At 39.2% G+C, this 24,505-nt stretch overlaps 1 protein-coding gene across 1 annotated transcript in view; it reads right to left on the bottom strand.

Moving 5' to 3' along the window:
* Positions 1-24,505, bottom strand: part of LOC135304222 (uncharacterized) — a 123,690-nt gene that overhangs the window by 55,147 nt on the left and 44,038 nt on the right. The window contains exon 3 of the mRNA XM_064426801.1: positions 24,304-24,431. Coding sequence (XP_064282871.1) covers positions 24,304-24,431 — 128 coding nt within the window. The remainder of the gene's footprint in view (positions 1-24,303; positions 24,432-24,505) is intronic.

The following is a 24,505-nucleotide window of genomic DNA, read 5'->3' as shown; positions in this document are numbered from 1 at the left end:
GTTATATGGTAGAAAATATGTATGTATTTATACATGTTTACCTGCATAGATAAATTAAACAGTTGAGATCTTGAATTTCACAACATACTTTTGTGTCTTTACCACACATCTGTATATACACATACATACTATATTCCTGTTAGGAAAAAAGTTGCCTTTTCACGTAAAAAAGGAAGAGATTTAACTACAGGTAACACATCAGAAATGACAACAGCTCACAGAGGCATATAACAAACATGCAATGCATACATCTCCTAACAAAAGAGTAATTAAAAACTTTTACATCAAGTAAATCTGTGACAAAGCTTGAATACAAATTCTCATTGATAATAATCTGAAATGTGTTGAAATTTCCTGGAGCAATACACTGGTTATAGTTAAAATATGCTTATAGCAACAAGGATGTCAACTTTTTATAGAGTAATCACACAAACTGTTGCTTCAATTTTTTTTCTTAGTTTACCGAGAAGAAAAATGAGGTTGTTACAAAATGGAGCAATAACAAAGTGGCATATTCCTTGCTGTTAAGCTATTGCAAAGTTAAATTACAAGGTTACCAGTTCTAGTTTCATTTCTGTCATGTTTACTTGTGATGCTTGTATAGATCATCACAGCCCTTTCTGGAGGCAAAATAGCTGAATAGCTGCTGGTATCACTTCATTTCCAGTGGGTGGTGGTATTACCTGTATCCACCACCAAAATGTGATAACTTTTACAGCGTTTTTCCAGACATACTTTATGCTGCTTACAAATGAGAATAGCCTAATATATGGAGTAGAAAACATCAGGCTCTCCTCTCTCAGAAACCCACTGGTCTGCATATGGTAAATATGTGATTCAGATGAGGATATTTACCTTCTACGTTTCACTATTACTAACATTGATTTCAGTCACTCCTTCATGGAATGCTGTTGCAAAGGTTATAAAAACATAGAAAAATTACTTAAGGTGATCCTCTGTAAAATAAGGCAGAAGGCATAAATCACCTTAGAGCATCTTTAAAACACTTTTGGTTGGTAACTTGGGGCAATGAGGGAATATGGAACAGATCAAAAATAACATACCTTCACATCCTGAGTCCTCCCTGTCCAGCCTTAACTGTCACAATGCAAAAATGCCATTTTCCAAGTCTACCTAAAGGAAAACAACTTCAAAACCAGCTCCTGGAATATGAAAAAACAACTTGCTCTTGACTAAAATAGACACCAAGTTACCTGTTTTAGTCAACAGCAAAACTTCAAACCAACTATTATGCATCAGCTGTAATTAAACCTCCCAAATACTCTTCTGTCTGAATATGCAATCACAAATAACAAGGAATGTGTCTTTGCTGTACCCACTGCCATATAAAGTTGGCAACTAAGTAAATGCTCACATTTGAGGGCATCTACTCAGAAGGCAACACAGTTTCACACCACATGCTTTAAAAGGGAGCAACCTAAATTTTACTTTGGCTTACACAGTAGAAAAAACCTCTTCAAGGATAAGTGCAGAGGGAAGAATGAAGACTAATACCAAAATAGCTCCTGTTCCTAACACCTTTCTGATCCTGGCTGAGACAATCTACTCGTACCTCGGACGCATGGTGGCAGCCAGCCAGCCAGATGACTGGTGACTTAATACACAAGTTCATGTGGGCTCTGGAGTCTGACACAGACAAGGGCATTAACTCTGAAGTCTCACCAGTCAGCCTTAATATTCAAAACTCATCAAATGAGTCATGCCTGCATTATGAGACTTTTAAAAAATACTTTATGCTCGCTTTCTTTTGTTCTGAACAGCTTTCACTGTAGAATGTTTTCATTAAATATGCATGCTTTTTATAGGAAAAGTTGTGATCAATTGGTGCGTAGGTCAAGTATGAAAAAAACTCAAATGAGTATGACGCTATGATAAATACTGTAATAGTCTCAGAATCACAGATTAAAAGATTGGCATATATATATCTTGTTTCTTTCTACTGCTGAAGGCAGTTCTCACAATAAACAAGGCTTTGGGCCAAAATTCAGCCTTCGAGAACAATAAATACGTACAAAATACATGTATGTGCAAGCAAAGGATATATTGAAATCTACCAGGCTGAAGAGCTTCACTTTCATTTTGAAGGCCACTTAAAATAAAAGCCAGTAGATGAAACAAAGAATCCACCCAAACATGAAGGCTCCAGCATCTTTGTTGAAAGAACAATAGCATAATACTCCTCATCCCTCTACCTTGTTGCAAGAGAACCATCAAGATAGTTATTACTGTGATCATATTAAAGAATACTTTGCAAAATTATTATTTATACTGATCAATATTTACAGATTTATCTTCATATGCTAATAGTTATAAATGCTCTAATTCAATTGCTCGGCAGAAAACATTCCAATAAAAGAAATATTTCTATTAGCATAACAAAAGGCACCCAGTAAAATCACTCTCATGCACAGGCTCAAAATTTCAAATGAAAGCAATATTCTCATATAAATATGCTCTATTTTTGAACTGAACCCACTCCAATGATATGTTTTGTAATCTGATGGCTCTCCCACCGGAGTATACATGACATTAACGAAAGCAAGATCAAATTAAACAGATGACATGATTAACAGTATTCATTTCATGCATGACTGTTTTACCGGAGAGATAAAGACCTGAAAGTAATTACCACCAAGTAAAACTCCTTCACTGACCTCTCCGCTCCCAGCTAGCAGTCCTTAAGTACTGATGCTTTGCAACAAAGAGCAGTGCCTTTCATCTGTGGGCTTTCTTTTACGCTACAAGCTGAGCACCTCTCCCGCTGCATGCACGCAGTACCTCTGTATCTATGTCTGTAATGCAGCATAAAGATTACTGGGGAAACCTATCAAACCGGCAGGCAGCAACGCCGGCCGCCAATAAGCGGGAGGCACATGCAGAATCCAGCACATGCTCGCTGAGGCTCGCAGGCTGGCACCGCTGCTGAGCAGGCTGCTAATCTAATTATAGCCCTCCGCCGAGCACAGGGCTGCCGAGGCACCCGCGGAAACACGGCCCGGCCGAGCACACCTCGCAGCCCGCAGCATCAGCGTCTGGGACTGCTGCTTGTCGGGGTGCGTCACCATGAAACCCCGGGATGGCGTTTTGTGGTGCTGCTGTTGTTGTTGTTTTGCTGAGTGATTCACCTATGAGGGGGCTTGTCTCCATCTCTGAAAAGCAGGATCTATTTAGGTGTGCCCTTTGAGAAGCTGACCACTTGTAGTTTGCTAGGTCTGTTTTAAGGAGACCATAAAACGAGGCTGTTTGTTCAGCCAGCAGGAATTCTTGTTTTGAATGTACACATTGCCAGCACCACGCAGAGCAATCTCAGCTTTTGTGCATTACTGCCCAGGCTGCAACGTGGACCTCAGATCAGCGAGGCACCACACACATACTTCCAGTGCACAGCAGCCCTACAGAAGTGAACAGGACCCCCTCTGTCCTTTACATTTACCCGTGGGCGGACACCCAGATGATCAGAGGGCTTCTGTGTGCCTTGGCACATAAAGCCCTAACTAAGCTTTCACGAGGCTAGGGTGCAAATGCCAAGGAAATTTTTGCCATTATACAAAACAATTTAAGTCATTTGGGAAACACTTATCATGAGCAAAGACTAAGATGTATGGGGAACTAACACAACCAAGTCCTTACTTATGCTTATTTTATAAATAAGTCCACAAAACAAAGCAATGTTATGATTCAAGAGAACATTGTGTATTTGAAAGATGCTGGGAACTTTTACAACATCAGGTAAATAATCACGACAAAAAGATACAGATGCTTGTTTAGTCTTTGGTAGTACACTTTGATTAATCCTCACTCTGTTTAGCACAAACAGAAAAAAACACGCTTCAGATGTTTCCTCCTCCCACATGGTTCATATAATCACCTAAGCTCTACACTGACCAAAGAGTTTTCAAACATCAGTGACAAGATGGAAATACACAGCCTGACTATCAGAAAAACCAGTTGTGGTGCCAGCTCTCTCTTGTGAGATACAGTACATTTTTCATGACCAGTATTACAAAAATATCATAATGCTACAGCATTATGCATATACAAACTACATATGCTATATTATGCATATACAAACTACAATGCATTTTTAAGATGTTTCACTAAGTGACACATAAACCATATCCATAAACATCACACTAGCAAGGTCTTGAACCCCACTGAAATAATGAATTCCACTGTGCCCACATTGGCATTTTTCCTAATTCTTTACTCTTATCACCAGCACCATACAGTATCAGGCACAGTCCAAGAGCATGATATTAAAGGCTGCCTATAAACACTTTCTAGCTATTGTACTTATTCAGTACAAAAATTATTTTTGGTACTATATAAAATTTTGCTAATGGAAAAAGATCTCAATGTGGTAACAGTGCAAGACCATATTTACTGGCAATATGTAAATAGCTATGTCATAGTTTTCTTAAACTGCCAGTGAAAATTGCTCATAAAGAGTTGCTCTGTGCTAGAAGTAGACTTCATTGCTGTAAGAATAATATTCACAAAGCTATATATGGCTAGAAATAAAAAAGAAATGCAGGAATACTGACATTTTACTCTTTGATTCAATGGTCAGTCAACATTAAGTTTTATGTTTCAATAAAAGAAGGTTGTTTTATTAAGTCTATTTTTAGAAGCTTATCAATGTTTTATCAATGTTTATAAACTATGCTTCTTTAAAATACTGTGGAATAGTCCAAGTTTCTCAGCCTTGAGAAATACTCCTTGAAACCAGGAAACTATGTATTTCATAAATAAAGGCAGGAGAGGGGTTAAAAACTTAATTGAAAGTTCAAGAGGCGTGTGCAAAAGATGCACAATGATTTGATTATCAGATCCAAAATGCTATTTTTCTAACAACGTTTTGCCAAAGGTAGCAACAGGGGAATAAGACCAATAAAAGTCTTTACCTAGTCCTCTGATTATTTGGAAAGCTAAGAAAAAGATGCACAACACAGACAAAAACTAAAGTCAAAGAGACTCAAACCATTCTTTTAATCTAATCCCCATTCACAAACCACCAAGGCATGTATGACACTTGAAAAAATGACCAAAAAAACTGAAACAGGAACTAACCAGGCTTCAACTGCTATGGGACTCTCAGTTTTGCCTCCCTCCCGTGCAAGCTGCTAAGCCTATATGTGTGTCCCTCCTCTGCCCAGCAGCTCCCCAAGCCCTCGCTGCTTCACCCTGTTCAGCTCCAGCACAGCTCCCTGTTAGCCAGCCTCTGCCTCCTCCCACAGAGCTGCTGGCTCCAAGGGCATTCACCCACAGCCCCAGTAAGGGCTGTCCTGGCAGCACACTCTCAACATACCATTGCAGCAGGGTTTTATTCCAGGAGTTGCTTCCTTTTTTAAAACATCATGGTAGCAGCGGTAGTTGAAGGACACAGAAATAGCTGCAAAGGTGCATTTCAAGAAACACCTATTTGTCTCTGCAGCAGAATCAATACTCACTAAACCTCTGTGCTTAGCTCTGCAGATCAGCCAGAAGAGTGCCGATGCCTATGGCAATTTTTACACTCGCTTTTAACCATCGTGACGAGATGCTGGGTCAGGAAGATTTGGGGAACTGCACAGTGGGGCTAACATTTAGAGTCAGTGGTCATTCACAAGAACCCACGTTTGGCAATGGCAGATGGCTAAAACTCCAGCTGAGGACGATGCAGAGCTCCACCAGCCTGCCCTGCCACCCATGGTGATGGCACATGAGCACCTGGACCACACACTGGACCTGTGACAGGATAGAGCCATCTATAGATGCGCCAGCAAGAGAAGCCAAGAGAGGTTTCATAAGGACACAGTCACGGGACACTCATCAGATCCCAGAGAACACAGGTTTCACGAGGACACAGTCACAAGAGACTCCAGCAAGTCTCTGTTGGAAATGAAGAAACTGTGAAAGGTACACAAGTTGGCCAATACTCGGCAGACTTTCATCGAAAGCAAAAGCCTGTCCCTGGCACAAGCTACCCGCCTGCGCTAAGCTTCAAGTTCCTGCTCCTCCGCATGGAAACAGAAGGTCTCTACAACATTTTTAGCAATTATAAGCAAGTTAGGCTTTCTCTAGCTCAGCTCCTTGACAGAAGAATTTCAATTAAAATTTTCCAAAACCATATGGTCGGAGGCAGATGCCCATCACAGAGGGGAGGAGAGAGGAAAACCTATGAGGGTATGATAAATTCATCATATGACACTAAAACCAGCTTCCTACAGTGAAAACTGTCTAGCTAGCACATTAATGAATTTTACACTTCATTTAGGCATATCTCAGTGAATTAACAAACAGATTACTATGTTGGAAGAAATAACTTTTTATTACATTATTATCACTTGTGTAAGTATTTCCATATCCAATTATTTTAATACAAGAATATCTTAAAAATTTCTGATACATCTTGCAACTGAACAGGTTTTACTCTGGATACCACTTAAACTTTGGCTTAAGAATGTATCAAATATTGCTTGCAAACTGCTACCTCAGTTACTTAATTAGATTTTGCAAAGTATAGTAAGCATATGGAATGAAAATGAGTTGAGCAAAATGGCTGGTGAATCAACATGCTGCATTTCTAAAGGCAATAGTGTGTGTATTTCCAAGCTGTAGCCTTGAGAGGTTGAACTGAACCAATTACTCTAATGAATATTTTACTTGGCTTGATGCATTCATTAGACTTTTAGAAGTAAGTTAAACCATCCCATGGTTATGTTTACATAACAACAAAATCTCAAGATTTTGGTACTTCTGACATTCACACAATTTAAAATATAAGGGGACAATTTTTATTTCCACTAATTTTTCTACATTCCAGCTTTCCTTCCCAAATAAATTTATCTAGCATTATTTTCTTTTTCTTTTGAAAATAACCTTTGATTTCACAATAGCTATTTGCTGAGCTCTTTCCTTTCCTAGCAAGTATATGGGAAGTCTGCCAATTGGTGGCAAACTCATCATTCATCATCATCATTTATGGAGGAAAATAAAACATGGTCCTAGTGTTTGCTGCATAAACTTTTCCCTGGAAGTCACAAATGCCTTGAGGTTGGCATTTAGCATGAACAAACTTATTTTTATTTTGTGTAGCACAAGACCATTTTTTTGGATTGCCCCAATTGTGATTGGTAAGCAAGCAGTTGCCTGTCCACATGTGTGCATTTGTCAATGCTCTCAATCATGTTTTGAAGTTGGACAGATAACCTGGAACTTCAAGTTTTTTGTTTTTTTTTTTTTCAAATATGCTCATTGTATCCATAAAGGCCCCAGATATACAACTCCTCTGTAAGCTTAATAACAGGCAGAGATGACTCTATATTAATGCCAGAGACTCACTACAGGATGGCACAAAGATTGATCCCTACAAACTATTTGCTAAAGGATTCTTACTCACTTGTATCTCAGAATCATAGTAAAACCAAACAAAAAAATCCCCCACACCCACATTCTAAGGTACATTACCATCCCTCACCTCCAGAGACCTACATGCTAGCAGTACCTTCACTGCAGCCCTAACTGACTGGAATGATGACACCAGTCCATCACTGCCACCTCAGAGAGCCAGGGGAGGAGCAGGTCAGCTGTCAGTGAGATGTGTTTCATCCTACTCCTGGTGCATGTGGCATAAAAGGATCTAAAGTGAAGCGTGCAAGACGTTTGCTATGCTGAGCACTTGCACTTCAGACACAAAACCAAAAGTGGAATAATAGCAAAGTATTACTCTATTCTTAAGAACACACAAGTCCCAAACAAAAGGTCATGTAAAAGACTTCACATCACCCTGAAACATGCCACCCAACACATCTTCATGCCAATGCCAACTTTCCATTCCTCCTCAAGTTCCATCCATTTTTCTTCCAGTGCAAGGTCTTCTTCAAATCTATACCATATTTCAGTAGTCACCTCAAACTATACCAATATGCTTCGTGCCCTCCTGTATTTCCACCTTACTTATTCTTCTCTCCACTTCCTTTCCTCACAGCTACCAGCAGAGATGCGGTATGAACTGTCCAAAAGGAGTAACACCTGTCAGCACAACCGAGGCCTTCTCAAGACCAAAACGTGTCCCCTGTAGCCGCCGTTTCACAGCCTCTGGCTGACCAGCCAGATGGCCCCAAAAGTTGGTGAACCACAGAAAGGGACCACACTGTTTACAATAAGAACAGAAATAGCTTTAAACAGTGCATCCAGAACATGGACCCCATGTAATGCATGATGGACTCACACAGAACCAATGATCACGACCCTAGCGAGTCAAAGATTGGAAAAGATATTATAGAAAAACAGCCTCTGCTTCTAAATGGTTAAGTGAGAAAGACACATTTGCAGACCAGAACAAACAGGTTTAAAAAAAAGAGCACAATAAAAAAACCCCAAAAAACCAAAAATAAACCAAAAAACCCAAACCAAAACAAAACCACACCCCATGACCGATGTAAGATGTTGAAGTCCTAACACAAGGTGTAACAGAAGCAAAAATTAACTGCTTAAAATCAAGAACACAGAAGGTTAAAACTACACTGGAACAAGCCACAAAAGGGCTTCATAAGTGGAGACACATTTTTTGTAGTTGTTGGTGGAAAATAAGAACCCCAAGAGCATCACTCAATCCTAAAAGCTGATCGACAAATACTGATTTCCCTAGTGGAAAAGCAGAAAAAGAGCTTGCAATACAGTAAGTAAACTTCCAGCACCTCCACATTATTAATCTTCATCACCCTGGTGACATTTTCTTCTTCTCTATTTAGTAGCGTGCTCACTAGGATCACCTTGCTGAAATGGGTGACGCAACCTGAAGCTGAATATACCCAAGACTGGCCTGGGAATACTTTAAATACAAGTCTTCCATTAGAGGACAGGTGTAATTTTTCAAAAATGCTATGCTGCAAAGAGTGCAAAGGCTGAAAGATGAAGTATAGCATTCTTCCCTTTGAAGAAAAAACTCTGTCAGACCTGCTCACTTCTGTAATTAAGAATGTTATTTCCAATTCTGAGTAGAAAGAGCAGCTCCAAGGTTTTCTTTGATCTTCTGTGATGACAATGAAGACCCATCAGTCTCTCTAAACCCCATTGTTTTTTTATTCTTCAAAGACTGTTTTTCACTCTCTTACATCTCTCTATGCAAGGAGGTGTTTATATTGAGCTGCAAGATGCAACTAGAAAGCAATGTTCCAACATTCAAGGTGCGACTGTTGGAACATGAAGTGGTTCTTTGCAAACACTAATGCATACAGGCACTTGCACAAAACCCTCCTTGCTGCCAGGCAGCTCTCTGGGAGCTCAGAGATTGCAAACCTTTGAGACTTCAAGTCTCCACTCCACACCCATAATTCAGGGTTTCAGAGCAACTCTAAGATCTTATTACTTTACACCAGAATTGAAGATATTTAGCACAATGAATTCCAGAAGAAAACTATGCAATGGCTTTGGTTACCTCAGAAATCAAGGCTAACGAGTTTGAAGACAGCCTATTAAATGTCAAGCCCTTATAGCCAAAAGTAAAATAAATTTAGATTCTAATCTTAGAAAGATTATAATTAAATTTCTAGAAATTGTGTCCATATAAAACCAGCAGCCGTGCCTCACCATACTGGAACCCAGTCTCACGGTCTTCTTACAAGAAGCCAGAAGCATTTTGCTGGCACAGATGAAAAGCCTCTCCAGGAAGAGAGATTTAATTATTTAATAGAGCAAGCCAAAAGCTCTTTTATGAAAGAGTCATCAGGACTCTTATTCCATATAATGTTCCTAAAGAAGAGCACACTTTCATCTTGGTCAGCTTGTACATCTAGCAAGTTAAATTTTGCTGAACTGATAAGATCCTCTTACCCTTCTTTCAAGAACTGCTTGATGCTTTTGTCCAATCCTCTAATGCAAAATGAGCACTAAAGTCACATAAGAAGGGCTATAAAAACTTAGCATAAATGGAGAAAAATGAGTAGTTATTCCTCAAGCCAAGTGGTTCCCACCCCTTCCTTTCCATCCTTCTCTGAACATTTGAGCAGACACTTCCCTCCCTGCATGGTGCTCCAACTAAGGTGAAGGGGAGAGTGATGATCCTACCAAAATTAGGACGAGCACTGAGAAATGCTCTGAAGAAGACAGGAAACGTGCACGAGGGGAATTCTGCCACATTCCAGGGACAAATGGCTTACTGTTCTGCCTTTCTTGGGCAAAGTAGCAGGCCATTTTTTCATCCTCCTTTCCTAGTCCTGGGAGGGGAAAAAAAAAGTGCCCAGTTTCCCAGAAGCACATGCATGTATGGCACAGTAGCGCCACATGAACCACCACTTGTAATACTACTGGTGTCAATTACCAGAATTTCTTCAGGTGGCAATTCTTATGAAGCGCTCAAACCGGATGGAACCTTTCAGACCTTTGTCCTAGATGCAACTCCACTGCACTTCCAGAACAAGTTTCCAAAAGAACAAGCATTAGAATTTTCAGTTTTAAATTAAGCAAATTGGAAATACGTAACAGCTTTCATCTCACAGGCACTGTAATTTAACACTGCTTACACACACATCATGTTAGTGGGCATTTATTATTTTGTCAAGAATTTGTATCAACATAAGATTAGGAAAAATCAGGCTAACAGTTACAGGCCTGAATCTAGTCTTCATTGTAAACTCACATACCATTTGTGAGCACCAACATACAGCAAGTATAATTCAGCTTTTTTGAGATCATTGATTTCTCACTACATCAAGTGGATGACTCTCAGCAGCGAGTCTTAAAAGTCCTAAACATATCAGAGGCAGGATGGGAAATAAGTAATGCTGTACAACATAACCTTAATAGCATTACAGGAACCCTTTCTGGCCCTACAGAAAGTAGGCACAAACAGGGGAAGGTAAGATCAAAAGGTGAGCATTCAAAACTAAGTGAAGTCAGAATTAGACATTTCAGTCAGTATTAGACATTTCAGTCAGTCTCAAATATTTATCTCCTGAATGTTCTACAACAATGCAGTCTTTACTGACATGACCTACGAAAATCTCTTCTTGCCTGAATCAGGATTTATAAAAGAAGCTGCTCCAAAAGTAATCCTCAAATAAAACACTGATATTTTCAAAGCAAATTCCAGTAGTCTGTAGTCAAAACATAAGCAGCATAACCACAGTAAAAGGGCTGCTAGAAAAATGAAACATTAGCAAGTTTCAGAGTTACCTAAGCGTTTAACACTGTAGGCATTACTTGTATTCTATAACAGAAACTGCATAAGTATGAAAAATTGCAGAACTTGAAAAATGTTATAATTTCTATACTCAGTTGGACTGCTGCTGGCAATCCCACCATATCCCACTCACTAGCATGAATAGTCCTATTTGGAAGGACTGAGTGGAAGCAACATGGATAACCCTGCACACAGGACTGAGTTCTCATGCTGATCAGTTCAGCACATGGGCTGCAGCATCTGCACGGCTAACTTCCAAAAATCTAATCATTTATCTCACAGTGTTCAAGCTGGTCAGAGTACATACAACTTCCCCATTTATATAATTCCATATCTGTTTCATTTAAAACCAACTTAAACAGTTTTGACATATTGATGTTGGAAGAATTTAGAAGGCTCACTTTCTCTTGAGGTACTCCACATATAATAAACTCTTGTGGTAAACTAGTACACTACATCAGGTAAAAGTAGCTTCTACTACTGTTTTGCATCACATCAATGAAATGAGGCTAAAAACCAACCAAATTAGATATACTATTTCTCTTTTAAAATCCTACACTCTATGTTGGAGCAAAAAAACTATTTCAGAAGTCTGTATTCATTCAGAACTTGGGATTAAAATTTACTTTCTCAGAACTAAGAGTGCATAAAGGAAATGTCTGAAAATTACCTATCATGTTTTTCAGTATTCACATAATTTTTTGGGTCTCTGTATACTTACTATTTCAATTCCCAAAACTAGTGGAAGAAAAAATTTGGAATAAAACCAGGGTTTAAGTCTTCCCAATTATATCATATATTAGAACATCTCATGTCTCCCAGCCCATAACACTCCCCTAGCCTTACTGCAGCTGAGTCTGAGTTAATGTTTGGCAGAACTTACAGGTAACTTTGTCAAGTAAATAAAAATACAAAACTAACTAACTGGGGATAAGCGATCTGGCTTGGATATTAAAAATATAAACTCTAAAATCTGTAGAAGCTGCTAATGGTGAAGGAGATGCATGTCTGCACTTGAGAAGTACAGAAAAAGCCTAAACACAACAAAACCAAAGGAAATCAGAAAAGCATGTATCAAAGAAGAAAAAAGCAACAAAAATACACATAAAAGGTATGAAGAGGCAGAGAACTCCAGAAAACAAAGGATGCCTCCCAGGTGGCAATATATCTTGACTCACCTCATCAACTTGCAAAGCCTGCTGCAGGCAGATCTACAAACTTGTGAGGAAAACAGTAGAATTGTCATTGTTGTATAGATTATTTGCATCTCACTATTACAAAGCTCAGGGGAACTTACCAATAACCACTTTGAAAACAAAATTATCCAGGCAAGATCCTTCCCAGCAGCAACACAAGCAACAGCTCATACTTGCCAACTGTATTTCTTGTAGTGTAGACATAACTTTTTTTACAGACAGACAGACAGATTTAATTTACATAGTCTTCGAGGCAATCAGATGGAAAAAGAGTATTGATTTCTTGTCTGAACCCCTGCAATTCAGCACTTTGATAGGATTAGCTAGAAGGGCTGACCCCCCCACTGTGGTTAAACACCACGCTCTGTGGCACACAGCAATGCCTCAGTGGAGGGGGAATTGTAGCTAAGGACAGGGTCATACCTTGGCAAAAACCAACCACCAAAATGAAGGCACCACTGCAAGTATCAGAGAGGAGACATCTCTTCTTAAAAATAGTATCATCTCCCACTGAGAAGTGCAGCCTATTGGCAGGTTGGGGTGAAGTTATGTGGTGTTTGAAGGTACTGTGTAAGGAGACCTCCACATGTCTTGACCATCCCCAGAGAAAGCCTGCAGAGGCTGTATTCGTGAGAACACTTGGGAACACTTCCCACATTGTTTTGGGTTTTTGTTTTTCTAAACATTAATTAAACTCACTGTAGCCTACCACTGAGAAAATGAAGATAGAAACAAGGATAAGAAGATAGAACAAAGCTAAAGATTGGTAGTTACCTGATGCTTCAGATAACTGGTGAGTCATTTATGTACCTGCACTAGAATTAAAGCAGTCAAAAATTAAAGGCTGCTGTCATGCAATCTATAAAATAATGAAAGACTACACTATGTGCATATCCAGGTTCATCTCATAGATCCCTTCTGCCCTACACCCCTTGCCAAGATTACCTGCATTTTTTGTTACAAGACAAATCAATTTCCTTTTTTCTACAATGTTCTTTAATACAAGGAGTATCATTAATTTGAAGAGACTCAAAATATTAAGTTAACAAGATATGTAGCAATCATCATTTAGGACACCTTCTCTTGCTTCTCTTAACACTGATATTTAAAACGTTGACTGTGACTTAAATAGGTGAGTGCAGTAACTTAGTATAATCAAAAGCAATTGTCCAAGGGAATGTGATCTAATACTTGTAATTTAAAATTATCTTGCAATCTGATTTAGAGAATAAAGAAAACAGAGACATCATTCAGGTGAGTCAACATTTTCATTACAGGCTGCCTACTGCAGTGAAAAAAGTGAACGAGCAATGCAAAAGACGTTGTAGAAATGAGTTATTAAGATGCAACTTGAAACACCTGCAAAGTAAGCATTGTTTATATAGATTTATTAATTTCTTTGAACCTGTTCTTGTTAGTAGAACACAGAGAAGAGAGATGACAAACAGAAAGCTCTACAGAAGACACAACCCAACAGGAACAATGCACAGTCAAGACAAGACTTCATTTACAACTGATGTGAATATAGTGAGCTTGGAAATCTGACTGATTACACTTTAATGCCAAACAGTTCCAGATAAAGACAACTTAAATCACATTGAAATTACTGTGTTTTTTGCTGAGGTCGTGTATTTTGGTCTTTCTTTATTTGAGTGGTTCACTCTTTGGTGCTTCTGATCAAATACTGTTTGTATGACATAGGAGAAAATACTTCACTTCTTTGAAAGCTTAGAGCACCTAACCTAGTATGAATTACAAATTGTGGCTGCAACAGGCAGCAGCAATAAAAGAGACACAGTGATATTATTTTTAAACTTTTTTTTTGTTAAACAGTATAAAACAGATCTATGCAAAACCAGGTTTCTTTCTGGAAAATACTTTACAGATCAGAAAATTATTTTGAATATGTCAACACACACAAATTAGGGAAGGCTGACTTAGCTCCCAAATTGTGTATTTATCTAGCACATAAATTGTGTATTTATCTATCAGTCTATTAAGAAGTCTGTTAATAAGAAACTTGCTAATTGTTGGGAGTAACAAGCTCTTCTCATTACATTGTGTCATTGCAGGAGGACTCAGGGACAACAGTGGAAAAATAAAATCAGCTGCAAAAGAGTTCACAGAGAATTTGTTTCCTATTCTTTGTACTCTTCGGACTTCAAGAGATCACAAAGCCTAGTACCAGTTCCTCTGGAAAAAAATAAATAGGGATTATTTTCTTTCAACAAAACTTCTAACAAACAGGCCTAGGTGGAAGCATTTAATTTTATTGCAGAGCAGGTAATTCTGGATCACCCACTATCACCACCATGACATTAGCTGCCCTTGTGGAAGGATAAAGACTATCTTGAAAAACTACATTTGGTACTTCTGGAGAGCTGGGAGACAACTCCAGAATGGGCAATGACAGTGAGGAAATTCCAGGGCTGAGGTCCTCCACTGGAAATTCACTTTGGAAATTCACTTATGGCTCACTGCCTTGCAGATAAAGAGAGCTGCTTCCTGAACGAAGAAGCAGTGCAGGAGTTCTTGGTGCAGAAAACATGTAGCCACTGCCTTCTGAACAACTCAATGCCCCATATCACTACTGGTCAGCACTAACCAGGCTTCAGCAAACAATCCACAGTGGGCACTCAATGCTCAAGATCAGCAATCAATTGATTAATTTGATCAACCGGCCACATTTGGTACATCAAGTCCCTTATGCAACCATATCTAGTGGATGCAACAGAAGGGTTATCCCACCCAATGCCTCAATTCTGTTCTCAAAAATTCATTTCTCAATTCTTCCTCAAAACTTTCTCACTTGGACAGGGCCCCAAAAAACTTTTTGGTTTAATAAAAATTAAATTCACCAAAGGAGTTACATTTTTTTTAACATAGAGAGAATATCCATTGTAATTAGAACAAAGAAAACAACCTCTCTCATATATGACAGGTTTTCGGAATATCCTTCACAAATTTAACTTTAATTTTCCTTATAAAAATTTTACAAGGCCAGAATTTGGTTGTTTTTAGGTTTTATGGCTCTTTCAGGAAAGTAATAAGATCACATACCTTGTATTTTGACAGTGTACCTCTGGTAATTGATACAGCTGAAAATGTCATTATCTCTGAATATGTATCGACCAAAGAAATAGCAGGAACACCTAGTCAGTTCATTTACTAGGGGTGAGGTTGGAAGATCTGAGCATCTCCTAGGACAATAACTTTACAACTGTCACAGCTAAAGGAAAAGCTTCCAAAAGAACAAAGCTTGCAACTCATATCAACTCATACTTCTGCATATCAAAACTGCCTAGCAGCTGGGATCTTCTAGAACTGTTGATTGTTGGCTTTTTGTAACCATTTAACATTAAAAAATAATCAGAAGAAAAGGGACAGGCGATCCATACACCTCTGCCCTTCAAGTCATCTCCTCTTGAGAAGCCAGCTGCAGAACTCCTGGCTGACATGAGACAATGCAAAAGCCACACAACTCCTTTAGGTATCTGTGTGGTTTCCAGCAGTGACTGCCAGAGCCACCTGGGAGACAAAGAACAGGGACCACACAGGTTGTGACAATGAGTGCTTCACTGGATACTGTGCTGCAGTGTGAATGTCACTATTCTGTGGGCAGCCAAACAAAACATTGACTCTGATCCCTGGACACTCATAAATGTGCTCAAATATTCTCCTTCCCATAAGCATTTTCTTCACTGTATTGGCTTGGAGAAGACTACTGTAAGGTGAGACCTGAGTGCTTTTTTATCTTGATGAATACTCATCTTCCTTCTCTACTAGGTCAGAACTTCAACATTGTATGATGGAAAAGGCTAAATTATAAGGGGATCCTCCTAGCAGTTAGGGACACCGTAAGGTTTGAAAGCCACATACAAAGCAGACAAAACAGTGCTGAAAAAGACAACTTATTTCTCTTTCTGCAACTGATGACCTTCACGTGACTAATTTTCTGAGAAAATGCAAAACGCTGAATAACGGAATTCCATCAAGGACCAAGTAAAGCCCAGAAATATCACAAGCAGCAAGAAATGGTGACTTGCTGTTTATAAAAGTTTGTGTAAACTGAATAAAATTCTAAGATTAAGAAGGACAGAGTTCCCTGGGTATGACTTTATGGTAAAGAGACTTTCTTGGAGTCTTTGGAGTGCAACTGTATAGAGCTATACATAGGGATGTGATTCTCATTCACTGACACCTCTCAGTATCACATCAAGTTTTGTGGTCCTCTTTTTCCCCTTCAGCAATTTCAGATATTGTTCACCAAAATCACAATAATATGGCTGGGTTTGAAATACTCTGAGAAGTGTGAAATGAGCTGACACCAATCAAAAGAAAAGAGGCAAAAGTAGAGATGGAGGGCATAGCACGCAGAGCATGTGGATGGAAAGCCATGGAGGGAGATATGGCCCTATGACCCTAGTGGTGAAAGAACAATTCATCTTACAAGATCTCGTCCCCTCTTCTCTCTGCCTCTTGCAACTTTACATTTCTTCACATGTTGGCACACCAACTCTTGGTAAAACCAACAACTTTGGGTAATTCTTTCATGGCCAGAAATACCCTGCCAGACTCTCTCATGTCATTGCTTCTCTCATAAGCAGTCTGCAGATCTGTATCCCTCTTCTTTTCTGGACTTTGAAACACTAACCCTACTTCAAACACACAGGTCATAGGGCCATATCTCCCTCCATGGCTTTCCATCTCTACTTTTGCCTCTCCATCAGTGTGTCTGCAATGCTTTCTTCCAGGCAAGCTTTGTGTCCCTCCTTCATTTCTGTGAATACCAGTGACCCCTTCCCTCCCCACCTACCCTGTGCCTGTTCCTCCTTCCCCAAGTCTTCCCATGTACGCCAACCCACTTGCCCCAGCCTCTCACTAACACAAATCTTTTCACTAAGCAGCTTTCAAACACGGCTCAGCAATGCTGCTGGGCAGCACAGCAACTTCAGTCTCACCAGCAGCCACCTTCTACCTCCACTGAGCCTCATTCTTCTAGATAGTGGCAATGCATATACCTAATCTCTAAACTCTACTATTCCAATTCTTATGAACTAGAGCAGCAGAAATGGAAGGAGTAGTAGCAGCAAAGTGCAAATTCAATAATAAAAAACTGCTAAAAATGCAGTCATCAGCCAAAAACCAGGGAAGAATAAAGACCATAGTCTTAACTACGAACTGTTGTTATGAAACCACGTGCGATGGGGTTCTTGAGCAAAAGGTATCCCTGGAAGTGAAAAACCTACTACAAATGATGAACTTTCACTAAGCTGGAGATGTGCAGCCTTGTCATCTGAGAAACTGAGTTAAAAGAACAGCAGAACACTTGAACCAATTGAAGAAAGAAAACCACATTTTTAGCTACTTCGGCAGGCAAACAAAACGAGATCTTGCATTTTCCAGAGGTGCTCACTGGAAAACCACAATGGTGAGAAAATGTAGTTTGTTCACTCACATTTCCCTGTGAACCACCAGGGACATAACTGTTCAAGATACATATTGAAGGAAACAACCATTCCTTTAGAGGAACAAGGTCATGGAAAGCAGACATCAGGCCTATCACATGGAACACGTGATGTCCCATGTATTACCTGCGGCATAACCAGTAAGATGAGCACACTCCTGTGAATTCATCCATCGCCGCTCTTTCATACAGGAGTACAGTTGTATTTTTATATCATGCAGCAGAGCTGTAGCACAGCGTAAGAAAACCTGGTGCCAGCAGAGGGAGGCAGTTGCTCTCCAGGACATGCATCTTCACATTCCCCGATGCACAGTAGGAAGCCAACAAGTTTGTTTTTGTGGAAGTGAACTCACCCCTCAGCCATTGTGTAAATGTGGCTTTAAATCAAGCTGTAATTAGATTTTGCTGTATTTAACAAAACCCCTCTTGTGCTCCTCTTTTCCAGCTCTAGACAGGAAAGAAATGTATTTGTGAAAGAAAAAAGGAAAAAAGTTTATGCCTCTTCCCAGAGCATGTCCTGGCATGCATGCAAAAGCAAGTACAAAACATAAAACAATAAGCTTACAGGACACTCAATCTTCACATTACGTAGGAACAGAAGGATCTCTCAGCTGGTCCACTGTTAAATGTCAGCTCATTATTACCAATATTCTGCTTCACCACATTAACCTTGTCAAAAGATACTAACAGTCCAACCCTTGGAGTTTAGCTTCTCTTCACAAATTTAATTTGCTTGGCAGAAACAGAAGTGGAAAACCTCTGCTAAAGACTCAGGCAAATTAAGACTGCCACGTAGCCCTTCTAGAATAGATTTTTTTTCCCCTCTCAACTTTTATAGTCCTAGCATTCCCATTTTTAACCAAACAGCTTTATCCCCCACTAGCAGTATTTCTATACTCTGGTAAATCCAAAATAAAACTCCGTGTGTTTTGGTTTGTTTTTAGGGTTTGTTTTTTTTTTCAAAACTATTTTACTCTAATACAGGTTGTACAAGGTGGTTTTATTTTGTGTAAGTTCTTTATAGATTAAACTGCATAATTCCACTGTGCTTTACACTGCCATATGCAGAACCGCATAGCAAATGAAGTTGAGTACACTGAGAATAACAATCAGCTTCAACTGTATTTTGATTACAGGCTTACAAAGAACTTTATGGTGGTGACAACAGCAGTGGATACAATGGTAAAGTGGTGCAAGGAAGTCAAGAGGACATGCCCAAGGGCACACATCAAGTCAGCTGCTGTTTTAACAACAAAAAGTTTCTACTCTTAATCAAGATCTTCCCAGTGAGTCAAAACCTACAGATAACTATCTGGTCTTATAAAAGTTTCAGGTCCTTTAGAAGAAAGGAGCAGAGACAACTGCTAATTACCCACACCCAGACATCTAACCACTGCCTAGGATTAAATGATTTACAGAGTAACTAATTTTTAGGAGAGCCTGGAAAGGGTGCCTTTTCTAAACCAACTTATTTCAAAGAACATATACTCGATCAGCCTAATTCTCTACAAATCATCTGTTATGCTGCAAGTTTTAAGAAACCTAAGGTTGATTTAGACAACTCAAAAGATAACCTCATTCTGAAGTAATTTTGCAGTTTAATCTCTAAATGCAAAAGATCAAGGTAAGAAGATATATTGGAAGTAGATTACCCTGCTACACCTGTAGGAGAATTATTATATTTGGTTGTTGTTGGTTGTTTTTTTTGTTGTTTTTGTTGTTTTGTTTTTTTTTTTAATAGCCAATACTACCTCTTCCTGAAGCAGGATAATGAAGTTTGGTTCAACACCAATCCAAAATGACAATACAAAAATTCTTACTATGTGCAAAGTGTTTCTGGTTTTGAAATTTATAAATCATGTCAGCAAAAGCTCACAGGTATTAAGTATCCTAATCCTTACTCTATGTCTACTGATACATAAATAAAACAATTTAACATTCTGTATAAAAGAAACCTAAATTGGGTACAATCAAAGAGACTATAGGTAAATTTATTTTCTCTCACCTTCTTCGACTTGTAGAAAACAAGAGCAGGTTTATTTTTCTCTAAGTCTGAAAGTTGGTACAGTATAATGCCATCTACAACTGTGTGAAACATTTTGAATGTTAATGTCCACCCAAACCAGCAATTCAGAAGAAAAAAGGGAGAGAAATCCCATAAAGCAGGTAGTGAATGGTATGGTGCCCTAGCTAGGAAAGGCAAGTTTCTACACTACCTCCGAAAGTAGAAGCATACAATAGGATAGCCTTATCTTATTTAAGTTTCTTAACAGCAAGACTGCAGCCTCCTGACAATATTGTTTCCAGTAGGACTCAAATTCCAAGTAAGAACAATTCTTAAAATAAAGTAGCTATGTCTGGCAGAGCTGGAACCAACACAAACACTCAAACCAGTTTATTCAGGTTTGACTCAAGAGCAAAAACTACATTTCAGGCTAGACAAAAATAAGATCCACACACCTAAAGAAGCTTCCAGACTACCATTTTTAGGTCATGCCCTGTACTTTTTCCTGCTTTTCAATTCATATGTAGGAAGGTCAGATCATAAAGTGGATTCCACTGTGGCATTTCAAACCAGATTATTCTCTACATAATAATTAGTGCTGTTCTTCTCACCACTTGCATACTGTTTTGCTAGTCTGAGAATGTTATTTGTGTTTATTTCTGAGAAGGTTTTTTAATCCCTTCAAAGTATCAGCATCCTAAGCGCAGCTATCTCATGCTCCATGAACTTTAGTGCAAATGCTCTAAGTGTTTCCTTTCTTCTTAACAACTTCATTACAGTGTTTACACAGGAATACAGTGCTTGTACTGTAACCATGCAAAGCAAATATTCTGCAGTAAATGTAAGCTTTATTCAAAGTGTAGCTTTAGAAGTCTTTATGGCATACTCCAGCCTGGACTGCCAGTGCTAGGAAGATGGCAAAAGGAAAACTATAATGACAAACCTTTCATGCTCACAAGCACTTTGGAACAGAAAACCTATGGGCCAAACGTATTTCCAAAATGTGTCTGTACCTCTTTGCTAACCCATGACATCCTGAGCCATCCCTGCAAAAAGGACCTCAATTCCTCTACACTTCTCAAGCTGTTTACTCACCATGGGTTTGTTAAGTACATGAGAAGAAAATGGATGGAGGACTAAAAAAACCTGGACCACAGTTGCATGAGAAATTGAGGTAGAACTTTTCTTCTTAAAAAGAAGATGAAATGTCCTTTTGGCAAGCTAGCAATCAAATTGTGATTTTTCTTCTGATAGAACTGTGTCTGGTATGACCAGGACACAGACCGCCAGGGACAGACTTCCCAAAGAAACACAGCATTCAGGGAGAAAAGCAGTGTCAAGGATCCCCAAGGGCCATTCTAGAGAAGACCTTCTGCCAGAAGTAAAGCTTTTAAGCAAGACTGAAATCCCATTAAGGAAAAAAAATAAGGACAGGAACATCAACAGCCTCTTATAGTGGAGAGTTTAAATAAAGCCAAAGCTATTAGTGGAGACAGTGAGGAATCAGAAAGGAAACAAAGGCAAAGTAGTTGGTGTACTATGAAAATCTGCACTGTTGGTTTCACTTTCTCCTCTGAAAACTTTTTTTGGGCTCACAAAGAACTCTTGCATTTTACCTCTTCTAGCAGGAGAGAAATCGAACAACATTTAACATTCAGGGCTTATTCTGTGCAAAGTAGAAAATGCTTATGCTAGCCCTTAATGCTCACACTGAATGAGGGCCTGCTTTTTGGTGTTGCCCCTTCTTTTGTTTGTTTTTTTGGGGGGGGAAGACTCCACTGAAAGGCACACATGGCCATGTATGTAGATCTGCTTTTGCTGATATCACTACCACAGACCTAAGTACTGCAATTCAGGCAACAGAAAATCACTGAATGATTTCATGAAGAAAAATCATAAGCCCGCTGAACCTGCTATTTTGAAATCCCATCTAGTATTAACAGCAATAAAGCAAAGAATAAAATCCAACACCACAATCTCAGAGATACGGTGATGCCTGAATAAATCAAAATCACCAGTTCTGGTTTGTGGTACAGAAGTTTACATTTGAATGCAGCTGGACTGCAGTCAGCTAGCCAGCTCCCACAGCAGCCCCTCCAAGCCGTATTGATTTCTAGGGAAGAAAAGGCACTGTAAATCTGCCTGAGCAGCATTGCGTCATACTTTTGGTTGGCTTGAAAAAAGCAAATTAAATGTTTTCCATTAGCATGGTAAAGAAGCTATACAATTTTGTTTTTATTTCAAATAGAGTCTCAAGTTACAGAACACTTTAGCTAACTCTGTGGCAAGGACTACATGCTCCGTGTTTGTGAAGCCAGCAATTCATGCTTATGTGAAACCAGATGTGTGCACTGCACAGTTCCCAGGGCTGGAAAGGGCTTTAAAAATGTGTTGCTGTCTATTAAAAAGGACTCTGCTTTTTACTTAGATCACAGAATATATTGAAGCAGAAAGAACACATTTTTGCAGAGAAGGGGAAAGATGGGAAGAGCAAAGGGTCAGAAGCAGAAGAAAACTTTAAGGCTATAAAAACCACACACACAGAACAGCATAGGAGCAATGCTGTAGTAAAACATAGAGCAGTACAGTTTTAAAAAGCAATAACCATAACATGGATTTGAGGTAACAAGAACTCCTTGATCAATTATTCATATAATTTACAACACTTACAGCTGCATCAATGAGGAAAAGGAAAGGAAAAAAAATCTAGGGCAAATATAAAATCTTCACAGCTATGAAGTGTCCTTGATTTTCACCAGAACATTTGGCTGTCTCATATCATGTGTTTCTAGTTAGCAACAAACCCCTCCAACAAAGGAAAACGAGACAGAGAGGCACAGAACAAGCTGCCTTGTTGGAAGCAGTGAGAGTGTTCAAGGCTGCATTTCACTCATGGATGCTGCATATCACCAAAATCCAACACTACACTAACACTGCTGTGTTTGAAACCCAACCACCATCCCACCTAGACACATCCATGCATCCCATGGGGTTATGAGGATAGCTTCTGTGAAGTATTTACTCTCTCAATGCACAAAACTGCACTTCAAAAATAAATAAATGTTTAAATAACTCCCAGAAGAAATGCTGTGTCTTTGTAATGTATGGTTATCTCAACTTGTACTGCTTTGTGTACTCCTAAGGCAAATGTAACAAAGGGAAACGTTACAGAGATAAGTACTTCTGGATGGGTTTTTTTCCTTCAGTTTGAAATAACTTTGTAATCATCAGCAGCAGCTTTTCTGCTCTGTTAGGGTTTGAATACAGTGTCCTCAGTTGTTCAAGATGACCTTGCTAGTGGACTGGAGAAACATGAGTGCAGCTGAAATCCAAGAAATATGAAGCAAAGAGAGAGGGCATGGTGCAGCAAAGGGGGCCTAACTGTGCCTACTGCACTCACCCCCAGATGTGTACAGCAGATCATGAGGGAAGGTTATGAGCTGAAGCACTGACCCTGCTAATGGGAGAACTCAACACCAATTTTGATTTTATTCCATGGATGGAAGGACAATGAATTTAGGTCTAGTTCAGAGCTCTAATTTCAGTTTAAATTAAGATCAATAAAGGCTTAACTAGAAAAATCTGCAGTTCTTCTCAGGTGAGTCAAGAAATATTCATTTAGGAAGCTTTCCAACAACAAAGGTAGCACCTTGCAACAGGTAGTATTTAAAAATTGAGAAGTTGACAGAACTTTAGAAGCACCTGTGTTCAATCCTAAATAAATCTGTAGGAAACATTTCCACTGCTACTCACTTTTTTCAGCCAACTCTATACACTTAGTTCAATTAATCTTGTCAGTATGAAGGAAAGATTCTGCATATATCATCACTACATTCAAAATTTTGGCAAAAAAACCCCCATAGCATAGTCAAATCTCCCTAAGTGTGTGCAACTGTAACATTGATAAGTTCAACAATGTTCTTGGGGTCACATGTCCTTTTCTCCCATCAGTATTTATCCTGTACAAGCAAGAATGGGTTGTGGATGCTAAGAAATTACCACAGTGCTGATAAACAGAAAATCATCATATACAAACCTCATTCTTCTCCCGTTGCTGAAGATACCAGAGAGTGTTTCCATATTTTTGTGGCCACTCAAAGCGAGCTCTGAATGTGGCATTTAAGTGGGATATGTTTCTAAAAACAGAGCATGCTGTAGAGCTCAGAAACAGCCTGTTCCCTTGCCAACAAAGAACTGTAGATGTATCTTCTTACTAATAATCTAAGGAATTACTTCTGGCACTAACCTACAATGCATATTATGCTGTTTTCCTCTCCCCTCCCCCAGAATTTGCTATTACAACATTTGTATCAGGTAGCAAGGAGCTATACACACAAAAGAAGGAGAATGCTCAGAGATGCACCTGAGTGTTTATTACACAAGAAGAAAAATACTTATTTTGAGAATTGTATCAGACAATTCAATTTGCTTGAAAAATGAACCACTTTACCTTGGTGTAAGACTTCTGAACTCCTGCTAAGGCTGTCTGGCCTGTTAAGTCTCCACCTTTAGCAGAGGCCTCCAGATGAAGGCAGATCTCTTCACCTTGGAACTCCCAGAGGCTCCCTGCAGCAATGCCTGGAGACACAGCAACAGGGAAGGCATTCAGCTTCATCATCAAAGCCACAGTTTGAGAACGGATAAGAGAACCG

Source organism: Passer domesticus, chromosome 1 (genome assembly GCF_036417665.1).
Source record: "Passer domesticus isolate bPasDom1 chromosome 1, bPasDom1.hap1, whole genome shotgun sequence".
Taxonomy (NCBI): Eukaryota; Metazoa; Chordata; class Aves; order Passeriformes; family Passeridae; genus Passer; species Passer domesticus.
Note: the sequence above shows the minus strand (reverse complement) of the source record. Positions and strands in the feature narration are given on the sequence as shown.